This window comes from Plectropomus leopardus, chromosome 22, assembly GCF_008729295.1.
Source record: "Plectropomus leopardus isolate mb chromosome 22, YSFRI_Pleo_2.0, whole genome shotgun sequence".
Taxonomy (NCBI): domain Eukaryota; kingdom Metazoa; phylum Chordata; class Actinopteri; order Perciformes; family Serranidae; genus Plectropomus; species Plectropomus leopardus.
The window spans coordinates 19817500-19832757 of record NC_056484.1 but is presented as its reverse complement, the minus strand read 5'-3'; the positions used below and the strand labels follow the sequence as shown (position 1 = coordinate 19832757).

Here is a 15258-nt window from a genome sequence, read left to right as displayed (position 1 = left end):
GTGGTAGATGTCTGTCTAAAGTCGAAGTTGCATATTGTGAGCACTGAGAGAAAACTGTTATTTTCAAAATGTCAGGGAAGAAGACAGAACAACTGTGCTTTCAAAGTCACTTTCAGAAACTATTTTAAGGACATCTTGCTTCCTCAATCTGATGATATTTAACAGTGTCTTCACCATTTGTTTTTCAATACATATGTGCCGACATATGTGACTCTGTGATTTTAGAAAGAGCATCAATTAAATTAAGTTTTATTTATAAAGCCTAACATCAAAAATCACAATTTACCTAAATTTGCCATTTAACAAAAATAACGCGTCTTGTGCAAACTTAAATAGCATGGCAATTAACGCATTAACACTAACAGCCCAAAAAATAATACATAGAGGAAGAGGAAGAGAGATATGTGCAGCAAAAGCAATAATTACAAAGCAACTGTAGCACTAATAATAGTTATGAAAAAAATAGTATATGATTGGTTTCTTCTCGCTTGATCAATAAATATAATCGCGCATATCTGCATAAAAATGGAAGTTTATAGAGTCATTTCAAATAATGTCGTCCAAGGGAAGCATATGTGAAGTGAACAGAAATAGTTAAGTGCAGAACCTTGTGGAACTCCGTGACTAACTTAAACTTGCACGCAGCATTCATTATTAACGTACAAACTGAGATCAATCTGATAAAATAAAGTGCTTAATTTTCACAGTCCGAAAAGTTTAACTAAAAATCACCAAAACTGATGATGTCAGGTTAGTGAGAGAGGGTATTCTGTGACGACAGATTTTCAGAACGGTCGCTGGTGTCGTCATGTCAACTTTCAGCGGCTGAATGTTCGTTTCATCTCCAGTCTTTTCATCAGAGAGCCCTGATGGGATTTTTCAGTGATTGAGGTCATCTGATCTCTCGTATTTGCTGTGCAACTGCATACATAATTATTATTATCTCATACTGGGTTTGTTTTGTGTAGGAAATTAAATTTGGATCTTAAGCAAAATATTATGGGGGTGTCAATATCCTTGATCACGCATGCTGTCATGAAAAATGACTCACATTAAAAATATATTTGCTGCTGTTTTGTCATGTCAGATTAAAAACACTCCACAGATGTCATTTTAATTACCTGCGTGTTTGTTTTTGGTATTATTTGATCAAATCAGGGCAAAATTAGTAAAACCAACATGCTGTCAAAGGGATTTAGGAGAACAAATGCTGCCAAACTGGTGGAGTATTGTACCAGCTTTAAGCCTGTGAAGGCGATATGTTTTCCTGCCTGGACTGACATTAAATCGGGTTTAAGAGTTCACACAGGCACCCCTCCTCCCCCCTCAATCTCCTTCCCTTTTCTACTCACCCTTCACCGTTTCACCTTTTCATTCTCCCTTTCTCCTTCCCTATCACCTTGAGTTCTTCTTGTTTTCTCTTCCTCCCCCAATTTGGCTGTATTCTTTTTTATCTACTCTCCCCTCCCCTTCATGTTGTTTAAAGAAGGCAGCCCAGCAGCAGGTGTTGGCTTAGACCACTATAGTCGTGACTGTACGTACGCTGATAAAAATTTTTGAGATGTCATCTGCATCTTTAGCAGTGGCGACTGGCAACACTAACACAGAGGACATCTCATCCAGTTCACTGGTTTGGCCCACTGTCAACCTCTACCCCAGACGGCAGGATCAGGACGGTAGTCAGAAAAACGGGGGTTCAGGGTGCAGGCGTGTCCGCCGGGGCTGTGCTCTGGGAGCAGGACAGATGGTTCAGCCGTGGGACACGTTTGAGTCTGATCAATGCCTCCTTGAGAGCGGACAGGTGGGCGGGGGGGGTGTTGAGTCGGAGCTCACAGGTGGAGTTGGACAGATATGTGAAGCTGGAGAGATGAGTTGGAACAGTTGGCATTTCTAAAGGTCAAGACCTTTGCTGATTCAGCCAGGGACACAGAGTGGAAGAGGCAGCACAGAGTGTGTATGAGTGTGTATGTGTGTGTTTATTTCAAGGTTTATGAGGTCCTGAAGTCCTCAAAAGAATGGAAAGATTTGCATTTTTTTCATTTTAACAGAGCTAGATTACACATTTGGGGACAAATGCTGTTAAATTCAGCAAATAAAAGCCCCTATAATGCAAATGTGTGTGTGTGTGTGTGTGTGTGTGTGTGTGTGTGTGTGTTGAGCAGAGATTGTCTGATCTATCTGGGCATGCTGCCCACCTCTCTGTGACACACCAGACCTGACAGGTGTCTCAGGGTCTCTATCTAGGGATGGCAGTATGAGCTGGCAGTATACACACACACACATGCAGCATATATACAAACAGATTTTACCGACTCACATTTGCACAAGGACACACAACCGTGAACATAAGGCTTCAGCAGACATTCACACATAAACATGTATACAAGAAACACATGCACAAGCGAATCCGGATACACACGTATGCAAAACACAGGTTCAGCAGAGCAGATGGCGTGACGCTGCGAAACATTTGCCATCCTTCAGTGTGTCGCCTCTGCATCTTCAGGTGACGGATGAAGTCAGGGAGGGCATTGATCTGAGTGCCCCTGTGATATCCACATATTTCTCTCTGTTCTAAATGTTTTCTTGGTGACTTTAGTCCAGCGAGATGTTTTTGCAGCATGCTCAAATCCAGAATGGTTAATTACAGCAATAAGATGCAACTGTGAAGTTATGAAATCGCTCCTAACAAACTCCCTGTTCAGATCAATCGTTTCGCTCTGTATGAACTTGCCCTTGAAATGTGAGAGTCAGATTCAAAGTAGAGAGCTGCATGTTTTGTTGTTTTATTTTTAAAGGCAGATTTCCCAGCAGCACTTCTTTTATACAAGGGTACAGGGAAGCTCCTCAGGGGGACACACTGAGAGCGTTAAGATTTTGTTGAACAAACTTTCCACGCCATGGCTCTTTTGCTCCTCACTCATCTCTGGCTTAAGCAAAAACTCACTTGAAAGCTATCGTCAAGCAGACCAACTTATTAATAATCTACACTGGCTTTTTCTTCAAGGGAAGACATTTTTTTCTCTCTTTTTTTAATTCATGAATATTTATTTATACAGAGGAAAATCATAATTTGTGTTTTTTTGTACTGTACATTTGGACTGAGCTTATTTCACTGTGGGTAGGCGTATAGATCTATTTGGGTCAGTTAACTTATATTTATTCATATTCTAAAGATAAAAATAAATGTTAAGTGACTAAATTACATTTCCCTATTAAGGAAACATTCACTTCAGAAGAAAAAAAATGCTCTCTTTTACTTAATTAATTATATTGGAATTCTGATCAAACTTTTAATATGAATAAATTCTGCTCTTGTTTTTCTGAATTAATGAGATTTTTACTAGCTGATTTTTAAAAAAGCATTTTTTTCTCCCAATAAATCTTCCTCATAATTCTGAGATACTAATTTTGTTAATTCAGATTAACAAGCAGAAATTTCCCCTATGAAAACTTTTGAGATACCAATTTTGTTAATTCAGAAAAAAATGCAGAATTTTTTCCCCAATGAATTTTTCCCCTAATTTTGAGATACTGTTCTCATTAATTAGCAGAACTGTTTCCCATTAAAACGTTTCTCAGAATTTTTAGATAATAATCTTGCTAATTCAGAAAAAAGCCAAATCATTTCCCCATGAAAACTTTTCTCATAACTTTGAGATAGTAATCTCATTCATTCAGAAAAAGAAAGCAGATTATTTTTCCTCAAGTAAATGCACTCTTCTGTACTCTACACTTGCAACAGCTGAAGCTGAATTTGTCTCTCTCTTTTCTTGCAGGCTCACCTGGTTGCAGCCTTCGAGAAGAGCCTGAGTAACATGACCTGCCGCCTGCAGAGCCTCACCATGACCGCAGAACAAAAGGTACCAGAGCTTAGTCCTGAATTTGAAATACATTGTACATGAATTCCATGGCGAAGGGATTACAGGAAGGAGAAATAATTAGAACCGGTGTCTGGTTTGACATTGAAATAGCGCAGTGAAATGTAAGAATGTTGAGGTCGGCCTTTGCAGAATAATGGATATTTTTATCTTTGGGTTCGGTTTCTGACCCATGTGAAAGGTTTCTGCTAAAGTTTTCTTATTAAAGTTTTAGTTGTTGCCTGAATTTTTCTCTTTACCTTTACCAAAAGTGTTTGACTTGCTTAAAGTAAATATCTTTTTGCTTCACAGGGAGGTAAAATTGCCCTGTATTGCGCGGGCATGCAAGGGTTCAGCATATTGCATGTACCTAAGGCCCAAAACTCTTTTAAAACTAGTGTATTCTCTAAAAATCCTCCTGCATTTATCTGCCTCAGGGTGTATTTTTCTCCATTTTATACAAGTCCGCTTTCTGGCCAACAGGAGGTTTCAGAGGAGCTCAAAATGCACTGAAACACTGATCACACAGCAGCAGCAATATGCTGAAAGATATATCCCGACCACAAATTATGAATCCTTCCCTCTGTTCACACACATACACACACACACATACAGAATGCTGACAAGCCCTGGCAGCCTTTTAATCCTCTATAAATTAAAGCAGACTGGGATCTGGTGGGATGTCTTTGTTAAACAAGACCATCCCAACTTTTAATTAAAGCGGAAAACCTATCTGCAGCCCTCGGTGGGCTTTTGGGCATGGCAGAATAGGAAACTCCTTCTATCTGATCGTGTTGGTTCAACAAAGTGGAGCCTTTTTATTCTAAGCAGGTGGTGCCGAGGTTGGGGCTACTCCACTGGGAGACTCCTATCTTCCTCAAAATACCCTCCCTTCATTTTTGTCTCTCATTGCTTTCCACTGAAAGCCATGCCACTGCCAAGTTTAGGAATTTGTTTCCAGTGACGCATCCCTACACTTTTGGCCAAACGAAAAACAGTTTTTGACGCGTCATCCTTTGTCTAAAATCTGTCTTTTTTCCCAGGAGTCTGAGTTGGTTGAGTTGAGGGAGACAATAGAGATTCTAAAGACCCAGAACACTGATGCTCAGACAGCCATCCAGGTGGCGCTCAACGGTCCTGACCACCTGCACAAAGGTAATGAAGAAAGCAGCAAGGGATGTTGGTCCAAACTTCTCTCAAATCATTTAATAACCAGGCCTTAAATATGCTAGTTTTCCTTCTTAGTGGATGCATTTTTTGCCTGATTAGTCCCAGGGGGGATCCCTTGTACTAAGTGTGTTTGTGCTGTATGGCCAATTTTGGAAAGCCTTGATGAGTCATAGAAACATCCTGTATCAGATTTGTCAGCAATTTTATGAAATGATCTTTTCAAGTATGCAACCTCCTCATAACTGCCCCCAACATAGCTGAACTTTAAAGTTACAATAATTTATAGTATAACAATGTTGTTTTTGATACTTTTTGGTTCAGCAAAAGTAATTCAATGTATTTTGATTCAATAACTATCTCGATATATTGTGTTTTATTGTTAGTGGTGGAGTCCACCACTCCCACACTGGCAACAAATTGCCTTTACATGCTCAGTGGATTCACAGGAAATGATGTATGCATGTAAACCAGCTACTTTAATGACATTGGTATCAGTCTATTTACTATTTACTCTCTTATTAGAGCTGTTTTAAGTGTTAATGTTAACCCTAGCATTTCCTTCTGCTGCTAGTTCACATTAAAAGTGTTTAAAGGGCTATCCACACCAAGCATTTAACTATAACCATAACGACATGAGCATCCATACTGATGAATGATAACGTTCTGTAAACAGCAGCGCAGAGCATGCACTACGCTCTCCTGCTACTGCTCTACGCTGCAAAGAGGCTGAGGAGAAACAAACGGAATACTCGAAGAGTATTAAAGAAGCTGATATTGTAAGCACTCCTGAAGCTTTATTTTGTAAAAAAAAAAAAAAACTGTCCCTGAAATGTCCTGATGACACCTGAATTGAACACTTAAAATTCAGAGGATATGGATATATTCAAAGTTCGTTATGTAACCTACAAATTATCATATTAAGGTGATGTTTTTTTAATCACCATGGGGGACTTTTTTTCTTTCATTTTCTTCTCCTGATAGCTGTCAACAGCACCATCTACTGACCAGAATCTGTTATAGTCAGGGTGACTAATCAATTATTAGTAAGTAAATCCACAGGAATAAAAAACATTACACAGCTTCATACATCTTTTTCAACATAAAAACAGAAATTTTGTCCAAATTAGGTGTTATGATCTATGTTGGATGTGACGTCTAAATGAGACCGATTCTGATTGTTAGCATTTCTATTGTTCATGAAATTGCTCTAAGAGTGTTCCTGACAATATCATTCGCCACTTTCATTGTCGTTATAGTTGTAGTGTGGACTACATCATCCACTTGAGTTGGAACAATTTTTAAGACTATCTTTTTAAAGCTGTAGTTATAGTTATAAATTATCGTTCTGGGTGTGGACGGCCCTTAACTATAGCAAGTAAGGGTGGCTTTTATTGTAGTAGTCACAGTAAATGCAACAAGTTTATTACAGGCTGCAATTATTTTTGGGTTACTTCTTTAAAATAAGGTGAGTTTGTTTGGCTGCACTGTATTTTGGACAAAGTAGTTACTTAATGAGAATTTACTGTAGTTTTAAAGTTAAATATCTGATACCACCATACCAGTTATCATGGGTGTCACCAAACCAGCCAGGACTGACAAGTTGTAGATTGTAAGTTTAAAGAGAAACTTGGACCAGATTCTGAAGCTATTTTGGTACACGTATCAGTATTGTATCGTGTCTTTCAGTGCACTAAGAAGACTTTGTCTGTTACTTCCAGACCTGCGGATTAGACGGCAGCACTCGTCAGAAAGCATGTCCAGCATCAACAGTGCAGCCAGTCACTCCAGCATGGGCAGTCTGGGCAAGGATGCCGAAGACAAAAAGAAGAAAAAGAAGAGCTGGGTAGGTGGAGAAACTAAGGAAACTGGTATCGCTGTGAGATAAAAGCTGCAGCGTAAGGTTAAGTTCATAACAGACAAAACAAATCTGTAAATAATTCCTCAAAAAAATTCCCTTTGCTACTTAGGAGTTTAACTGGACCTCAGTGTACCTGCAGGTTATGTAACTAAGATACCGTCAAATCAAACCAATCCAGTCAGTTGCAGCAGAAGTCAGGAGACATATATTTCTGCATTCAGTTTTCTAGTCATTGTTTAGGAGGTGGATTAGTGGTGAAAGACTCCAAATTCAAACACATGAATTATTCAGTGGCAGTTAATCTAGTTCAAATATACTCTATATGCCTGCATTAAAAGATTAAATGGCTTTACATAGATGAAGGCATTTTGTGGATCTAGGAAATAAAGGGAATTGTATCGTAGCACCCTTTGAAAATGAATAGCTTAAATATACCCTCATATAGCTCGACCTCAGCCAACATCGTGATGGTTGTTCTCTTGGTCAGTCTTTATCTTGATTAATATGAAAAAAATTGGTGAGCCACAATCGATCTTACATGAAGATATAGGTTTAATGACAACAATAAATCAGATCCAACAAGCTCTTGGTACAGCACAAACATGGACGAAGACTAACCAAAAACTTAAAGAAACAGAGCCATGACTCACCCTTGTATGTCTAACACTAACAGGTCTTGATCTTGCAGTATTTTTAACCATAAGACACCCTGGAGCCTTCTCACACACCTGCATGCAGATAGTGAGGGACTCTGAGGCCTCCGAAAGTACCTAATCATGACCATGAATGAATTGTACATTCGTACAGTTACTGTTGTAATTAAACATGATGAAATTAGAATACTTTCATATTCAATATTTTTTCCATGACAGTTTGTATATGGCCCATGCGGGTAGTAAATGGGCTGAAAAATTGGCCCTGTATGGGAGTGTCAGTGGGTTCCAAACTGGCCCTATGCTCTTTGTCTACATGGGTGGGTTAACCCAAGTAATAATAATAATAGTAATAAAACAGTTTTGACAACCAACGCAAAGCAGAAATGGGATACTTAGACGGTGATACAACAACAGAAAGCAGAGTTAGGATAAGATTAAAACCAGAGGACAAATAATGCAACATACAGGATGCATAATGTCAATTTAAAATAATATAAACAAACAGATCAGAAACAACAACAGAAACAATGAAACCAATCAGAATACAAATAAAAGGAAATAAAATAGATTTTTTTTTAAATTCAAAAGATAAAATAAGTTCAAGAAATAAAATAAATAAAAAGGCAACTTCACATAAAAGCAAGTCTATAAAAATGGGTTTTGAGAAGTGATTTAAAAGAGGTCACTGATTCTCCAAGTCTTACCAAGGAGATACGTGGAGTATGAATAAGATGCTCATTTTGGGCCCATACCCACTTGGTACCATGGTAACTTAGTTGGGGTCCACATTGTCCCACCCTTGTGGACAATTAAGATGTGGCCATTATGGAGAATCCCATAGGACCATTTTTTGGCCCATTCACTACCCACATGGCCTCCACATACAAACTCTGCTTGGACCATACATGAGCTAGAGATGAGTTTGTTTGCAGCTTTTTTCCACTTGATCAAAATTCCAAATCAGAATTAATTAGATCTTTTCTACTCGAGACAGCAATGATATGTGCTACAGCTCATCTTTCATTGTGAAACTAGTGTTTAGATGGACTTGTGCAGCAGCTCTGTCAGTGAGTCATCTCAAAGTAATTGACTGGTCCAATTGCAAACCAGTCACTGCTTGTTATCATGTCACCACTTACCTTCATAATCCAAATGTTTCTTGTGTGCGAACCCCTTTCTGGTGGGAGGCAGGTCATCTGCAAAATCCTAAAATCACATTCACATCTTCCTTAACAGTCTGCCATCGTATCCACGTTGCTAGGTTACAGTGCTGAGATGGTGTCAGCTGAGTGGCTAAAGTACCATCCAGCGGTGAGGGCTAACAGAGGGGTCAAGCAGAGGAGTCAACCACCCTGCAATTATTGTTTGAGATGCGCTTTGACTTCCATATACAGTGACAACAGCATGCAAATAAGGCCAGAAAAAGGCTTAAAAGCAGCTGCCCAGAGGTTAGAGAAGTGGTGCTTGAATCTACGAGTCAAGTGGGAAAGTCGGGGCAGAAGAGAAACACTCTCACTTCTCATAGTTCTTTTTAGAGGAGCTCTTAATCCCTCTGCTGCTCAGCAGGACTTATTTGAGACTGAAGGTCTAGAATGACTCAAAGTCGTCCACAAACTTCACTTTAACTTCTCTCTTTTTTTGGGAACTGGGTTTCTTTCGTGTCTCGGGTTAAAGTGTCCAAGATGTACTTGCACCTGTTTTGGGGTTGCAGTTTAGCCTTGGATATTTGATCAATGTAATAACTGTTTCGCTTTTTCCCTATTTATGTCCACAAATACCCACAAAACAAGGCAAAAAAAAAAAGCCAAATTATCTAAAAAATGCACATTCACAACCATAAAGCTCTCTCATCTCCCTCTTACCCTCTCTCCGATTCTTCTGTTCTTTGCTTCGCTCCACAATAGCAGCTCAGTGTCCCTGGCTGGAGAGCTGTTATTTGCTGCAGCCCCCTGAGTCACACGGATGACATATTAGAAGTTCCATCTCAGCCAAACAGTGCAGAGCCAGTTTTCACCCTCTGCTGCAATGCAAAACGCCTGCCCTTGAAAATGCATGCTAACAGCCCAAAAAGTTCACCGCTGACAGTGACATTCTAGCCTGCTATGTTAAGTGAGAACCCCTCCCAAAAAAAAAAATTTCAAGGCAGGCTTATTAATGCAAATCAATCCCTTATTTAAGCAGCAATTAATTATTCATTTGCATAAATCCTGCCTCAGTGCACACATGGGTAGAGACACGGATAGAGTTCAGCTAAGGTTACTGAGAGGTGAGTGAAGAGTGAGCAGAAAATCAGCACATCATGCTAACAGAGTAGCACCAGAAGGGTGGCATAATGAGAAAGTAGGGTGTCCTTCAATAAGGCAGCAAGCCAAAGACCGTCGCCCACTGGTTTGTGAACTCACGTCTTGAAGTCCTGGACAAGAGGGTGGAGCTTTGGAAGAGCGACTCATAAACGGCAGTGACGCCGCACAGACTACTTGTCACTTAAAGCAGCCACATGCTTAAATATGTGTCTATATAAGGGGAGACTCTGTCACCATCCTCATCACAGCAATCACTGTATCTGCCTATAATAAAGTGCTCAGTAAACAGCATTTATCTTTAAACAATCAGGGGACTTGTTGGAAGTGGGTGAAGTGAGCAGGAGTGTGTGTTTGAGTGGCTTAACGTTGGGTGTGTTCTGCATCTTCAGGTGGCTGATTCCATCCCAGCTCAGGTCAGTGGCTCCCAGAGTGTCTTCTGTGTGTGTGCTGTGGTTCTTCCCCATCCTGCCCTCTTTTCCTCTCTCCGCTCTCTTGTTTGTTCCCCCTTTTTCCTCTGTCAGAGCAACCGCCTCTTTTCCCTCTCTGGAAACGTCGGCATGGATACAGCAACCCTCCCCTCCCTTGTTCATTTGGATTGCCTGTTTAGCCCTAATTTTCAGGATCATTAAAAAGCCTGGTCCCCTCTTTCCTCTTCTATCATTTCCATCTGTACTTACGGCCTTGCTTTTTGCCTCCCTCTCTACCTAAACCAGACAGTGGCCATTGCTTGGAAACAGAGTGACTTCCTGAACTGACAGGATATGATGTCACCAGAACATATCTCTGATTTGAGGTAGGCATCTGGCGATATTGACGTCTCTGCCCCTGTGTGTTTGTGTTATTTGCCTTGCAGTTGCGCAGCTCCTTCAAGCAGGCGTTCAGCAAGAAGAAAACCAAATCCCAGTCGGCCCACGACGAGATGGAGGAGATGACCGACTCCCTGCCGTCCTCGCCCAAACTGCAGCATGACAACAGGCAAGGCAGCATTGCCACGCTGCATTCCTCACCCTCCACCACAGAGTGAGTTTTATGCATCCACTCTTACAACCATGTATATGTACGCAGGTAATTCTCTCCCCTACAGCATACGCTAAAATATTTTCACTGTTATTTTTTTTTTTGTTTTCGCAAATGTCTGTTAATCCTCACCTCGCCTTTCTTTGACCTCTGTCCCAACCTCTCTGTTCATCCTTTTCTTTAACCCCTCTCCCGCTGTAGCAAGTGCATTTGCGATAGCAAGTCCTCCCCCATTTGGACGCCAAAGAAAAAGCTTAACGGTCATGTGGTCTACAAGCACAGATCTCGGTAACAGGCACTGTGTGGCATGCTCCCAGGGAGTGTGTGTGTGCAGTGGGGTGTGTTGGTGTGACTTGCATCTTAGTGCCGTGAACACGTGGGCATGTCGGAGGTGATGATGTCTCTGGTTCACAAACTGAATCAGAACCTCTGAGGTGTCTAGTTCATGAGAAGTAGCAGTAGGCTGAGTAAAGGGTGAAAAGCATAAGCTCACACCAGAACGAATTGGCTCGATGTCACTGCAGAAAGGACAACATGTGGCCATTTTGCCAACCAGCAACAAGCATGCAGGTACTGTGGACATCTGCTGTGTGGCAGCTGGTGAGATAATTACCTTTTCAAGAACTTTGCATAGTTTTCACAGGGGCAGAGCATGTAAATGTTTCAGCGTGACAGATTCTTGTTGCATTGCATCTAATTCTAGTTTTTGTATTAGATCTCTGCCTGTTGATTATGGAAATAACTGATGTTTGGACTGCTATCACAGCACCAACTGTATACCCCACACTAAAGAAGGGCTTCAATATAACTAGTCGCTGTATTCAACAAAATAAAATCTTGGTCGACTGAAATTTTACCTACATAGAGCCCAATCAGCCCATCCGAAGGCTGCGCTCGTCACCAGTCTTCCAATCACACTGGAGAAGGGGCGGGGAAAATACCGCAAAGACCAAGTATCACAGAAGACAAAAACAAGTTGAAGTTACACCAGCGATTGTCCAACAAAGGGAGAATTTGGTTGGACAAAAGCATATAGACAAACCCATCAAACAATCGACCAACAACTGCAACATATATACTATGTTTATGGTGGTAGCAACGCAGTGTAAGTTAATGGTAAGTATTGTAAATGGGGTTGGATTCGCTGTCCCAAATGCCCCAGCTCCCCTTTCACCTCCATGTTCAAACTGCCTGTGCAGTTTTCACCACTGACTCCAGCTTCCCTCTGAACTTCAGCTCTCCTGTTTCCTTTAAATGTGTATTTCTTCTCTCTAGATTGTGCGTGTGTGTTTATGGTAGTGGTGTGATATAACCCTCGAGGTGACCCCTTCCTCCTCCCTCTGTGTAATCCCGGTTGCAGGCTGTGCGAATGCACCGAAGCGGAGGCAGAAATCATCCTCCAGCTGAAGAACGAGCTGAGGGAGAAGGAGCTCAAATTGACAGACATCCGCCTGGAGGCACTTAGCTCCGCCCACCACCTGGACCAGATCCGAGAGGCCATGAACCGCATGCAGGTGAGACTAACTTCTGACAAGTTCTCAGGACATGTCAAACCATCAGATTCTCCAGAGGCCCAGAAAGAAACATCTCGTGGAGAAAGAAATACCTCTGGTTGTACTGCTTTTTTTTAAATTATGTTTTTGAGCTGCACGCCTGACCATACTTCTTTCCATATGTACACCAGATCCATTCTCGTGAATGCAATATCTCAAAAAACGGGATTTTCTGATTGAAATGAGAGTTGAAAAATGTTTACCTTTGGGTAAAATTTGGCACAAACATCCACCTGGACTCAACAATTAACTAATTAGAATTTGGTTGTCAAAGGTCAAAGTCACTGTAACCTCATCTGTCATGTTTTTGTGAACACGATATTTCAAGAACACCTTGAGGGATTGTTTTAAAATTTGGCACAAATGTCCGCTTGGGCTTAATGAGAAAGGATTACGTTTTGGTGCTCAAAGGTCATGGTCATTGTGACGTCGCAATACATGTTTTTGGCCATAACTCAGGAATTCTTACGATAATTATGAGAAAGTTTCACACAAATGTCTAATAGGATAAAATGAGCAAGTGAAGGCATTTTATATCCAAAAATTCAAAGGTTAACTCCACCGTGACATCATTATGTCCCACAAAAAGCTTTTTGGCCGTTATTCAACATCATATCTCAGTAACAGAAGAAGAGATATTTGGTCAGATACTGAATTAGTAACATTAATCTCTGATGTCCACCTTGAAACTTTGCTCATGGTTTAGATCTTCTGTGCTGTCGGGGAAAAATGTATGTGAAGCATCCACGTTTTCACAGACATGGGTGTAAACTGCAAGTGCAACTTGACTAGTTTGTGAAGGCATACAACTATGAGGCGGTCATACTAGCTTTTCACTTCAGCTGTCCAGTGTATTTGGGCTAAAGTGGTGTGTTTTTCCCTAAAGGCACTGGGGCATGAAAGCTACTACCAGTGAACACTGCACTCAGTGGTTTCATGGATAGCTGACAGGGCACCAGTGGGGCACCAGGAGGGCTGATGGCAAACTATACACCAAACACTGGGGGCTAGCTATTAATTGTAGTTCAGTCTCCATGGAGGATTCCTTTTTTAAGTCTGAAACATTTTGGAGGAGTAATAAAACAAATTATAAATCTAGGAGAATATAGTATACTGTGGCTTTCCACCTATCACATATCCCACTAAGCCAGCATGCTGTATCACCTCCAAAACTGGAAAATGATACTTGTCATTTAAATAAGCTGTCAAGGTGAACACATCTCAGAGAGGTTGGATGAAACTTTTTTATTAAAGCCAGATAAAAAGATACAAAGTGAAGTTTTATCCCTGAAAATACACATATTTGATTTAATTTATCATTCCCGTTGATGTATTGCAATGAGACGCCACCCATTAGTTCAAAGTTTAATGTTCAGAGGTGCTGCGTCATTTGGTATTCTTAAAAGGAACCCATGTTCAAAGAGTATACCCATAAATGTCTCAGTTAAGTGGATCTTTGTGGATGTGGATTGCCTCGTCTGTAGAAGCCTATATAGTCTCCCCTCAGATCTGGGGATCATGTAAGGCTCCTTATCTGAGTATTAACCTTCAGTACAAAGAGAGCCTTGAAGATCAGACGGCCCATAATTCCAATAATACTGATTCAGAATAACAACAGCCTAAATGCAGGAAAATGGCTGACTGCAGTTTGCAAAGACTGTTATTCCGACTCTTTGAATGCAGTTTGTTAGATTTTATCTACTTTTCTTTCTTTTGTCAACAAACAGAACGAGATTGAGGCGCTGAAAGCAGAGAACGATCGCCTCAAGTCCAGCGGTAATGCCACACCAACGGCCACGCCCGTTAAAACGGCACGGCCACCCTCCGAGACCTCCAGCACGTCCTCGTCCTCCTCTCGTCAGTCCTTGGGGCTGTCGCTCAACAACCTCAACATCACTGACACCATCATGTCAGGTCAGTTCAGCGTCAGTTCTGGTGTGTGAAGTGTTGGTGTAAATCAGTGTTAGCAGCCTGCAGTTGTTTCTGAAGTGAGAGCAGTAAGTGTGAGAGTGGCAGAGGTGAGTGAAATAAACTTAATGTCTTGACAAACCTAAAAATAACACATCTCAGAATGCTTTCACCTGCCCATCAGGAGTAAGAAGTCAACAGAAAACCCCAAATACATGTTGTCGTTTTTAGAAAGAAAAAGGTTTTTTATGCCTCCATGCTAGTTATAGCACTGACAGAAGACATTATGTTGTTTGGGGTTGTCCATTTGTCTCATTCTTGTTAACTTGATATCTCAAGAACGTCTTTGGTGATATTCTTCAAAATAAGCACAAAGATCCACTTGGTAGTCAAAAGTCAAGGTCACTGTAATGTTGTCTGTGTCATACTTATGACTACAATATCTTAAGAACACCTTCAGGGATCTTTTTCTTATATTTTCAAATTTGGCACAAACGTTCACTTGGAAACAAGAATTAAACGATTTTGGTGGTCAAAGTCACTGTGACTTAAAACATTCTTTTGGCCTCAAGAATCCATGCAGTAAAATTTCACACAAACATCTAATAGGATAATATGATAACGTGATGACAGTTTATATCCAATCTAGTAATCTGTCTGTTACTCGACATCATATCTCAGAAACAGAAGGAGAGACATTTGGTCAGATACTAACATTGGTGATGTTAATTTTGGGTACCCAGCTAAAACTGCTGATTGTAAAGATTTTCTGTGCTGCCGAGGGGAAGATGTGTGTGACACGTCTGTGTTTTCACAGACATGGATGTAAACTGTAAGCGCAACTTGACTGGTGCGCAAAAGCATACAGCTGCATGGTGGTAATTCTAGTTTTGCTTTCAAAATGGTTGGCAGGTGTATTCAGCTTTTAGGAAT

The 15258-nt window shown here is 40.8% G+C and overlaps 1 protein-coding gene across 1 annotated transcript in view; it reads left to right on the top strand.

Moving 5' to 3' along the window:
* The window catches only part of nav3 (neuron navigator 3), a 251822-nt gene that overhangs the window by 218983 nt on the left and 17581 nt on the right, over positions 1 to 15258 (top strand). The window contains exons 24-30 of the mRNA XM_042511574.1: positions 3780 to 3863; positions 4904 to 5015; positions 6749 to 6873; positions 10237 to 10260; positions 10701 to 10867; positions 12225 to 12378; positions 14145 to 14331. Coding sequence (XP_042367508.1) covers positions 3780 to 3863; positions 4904 to 5015; positions 6749 to 6873; positions 10237 to 10260; positions 10701 to 10867; positions 12225 to 12378; positions 14145 to 14331 — 853 coding nt within the window. The remainder of the gene's footprint in view (positions 1 to 3779; positions 3864 to 4903; positions 5016 to 6748; positions 6874 to 10236; positions 10261 to 10700; positions 10868 to 12224; positions 12379 to 14144; positions 14332 to 15258) is intronic.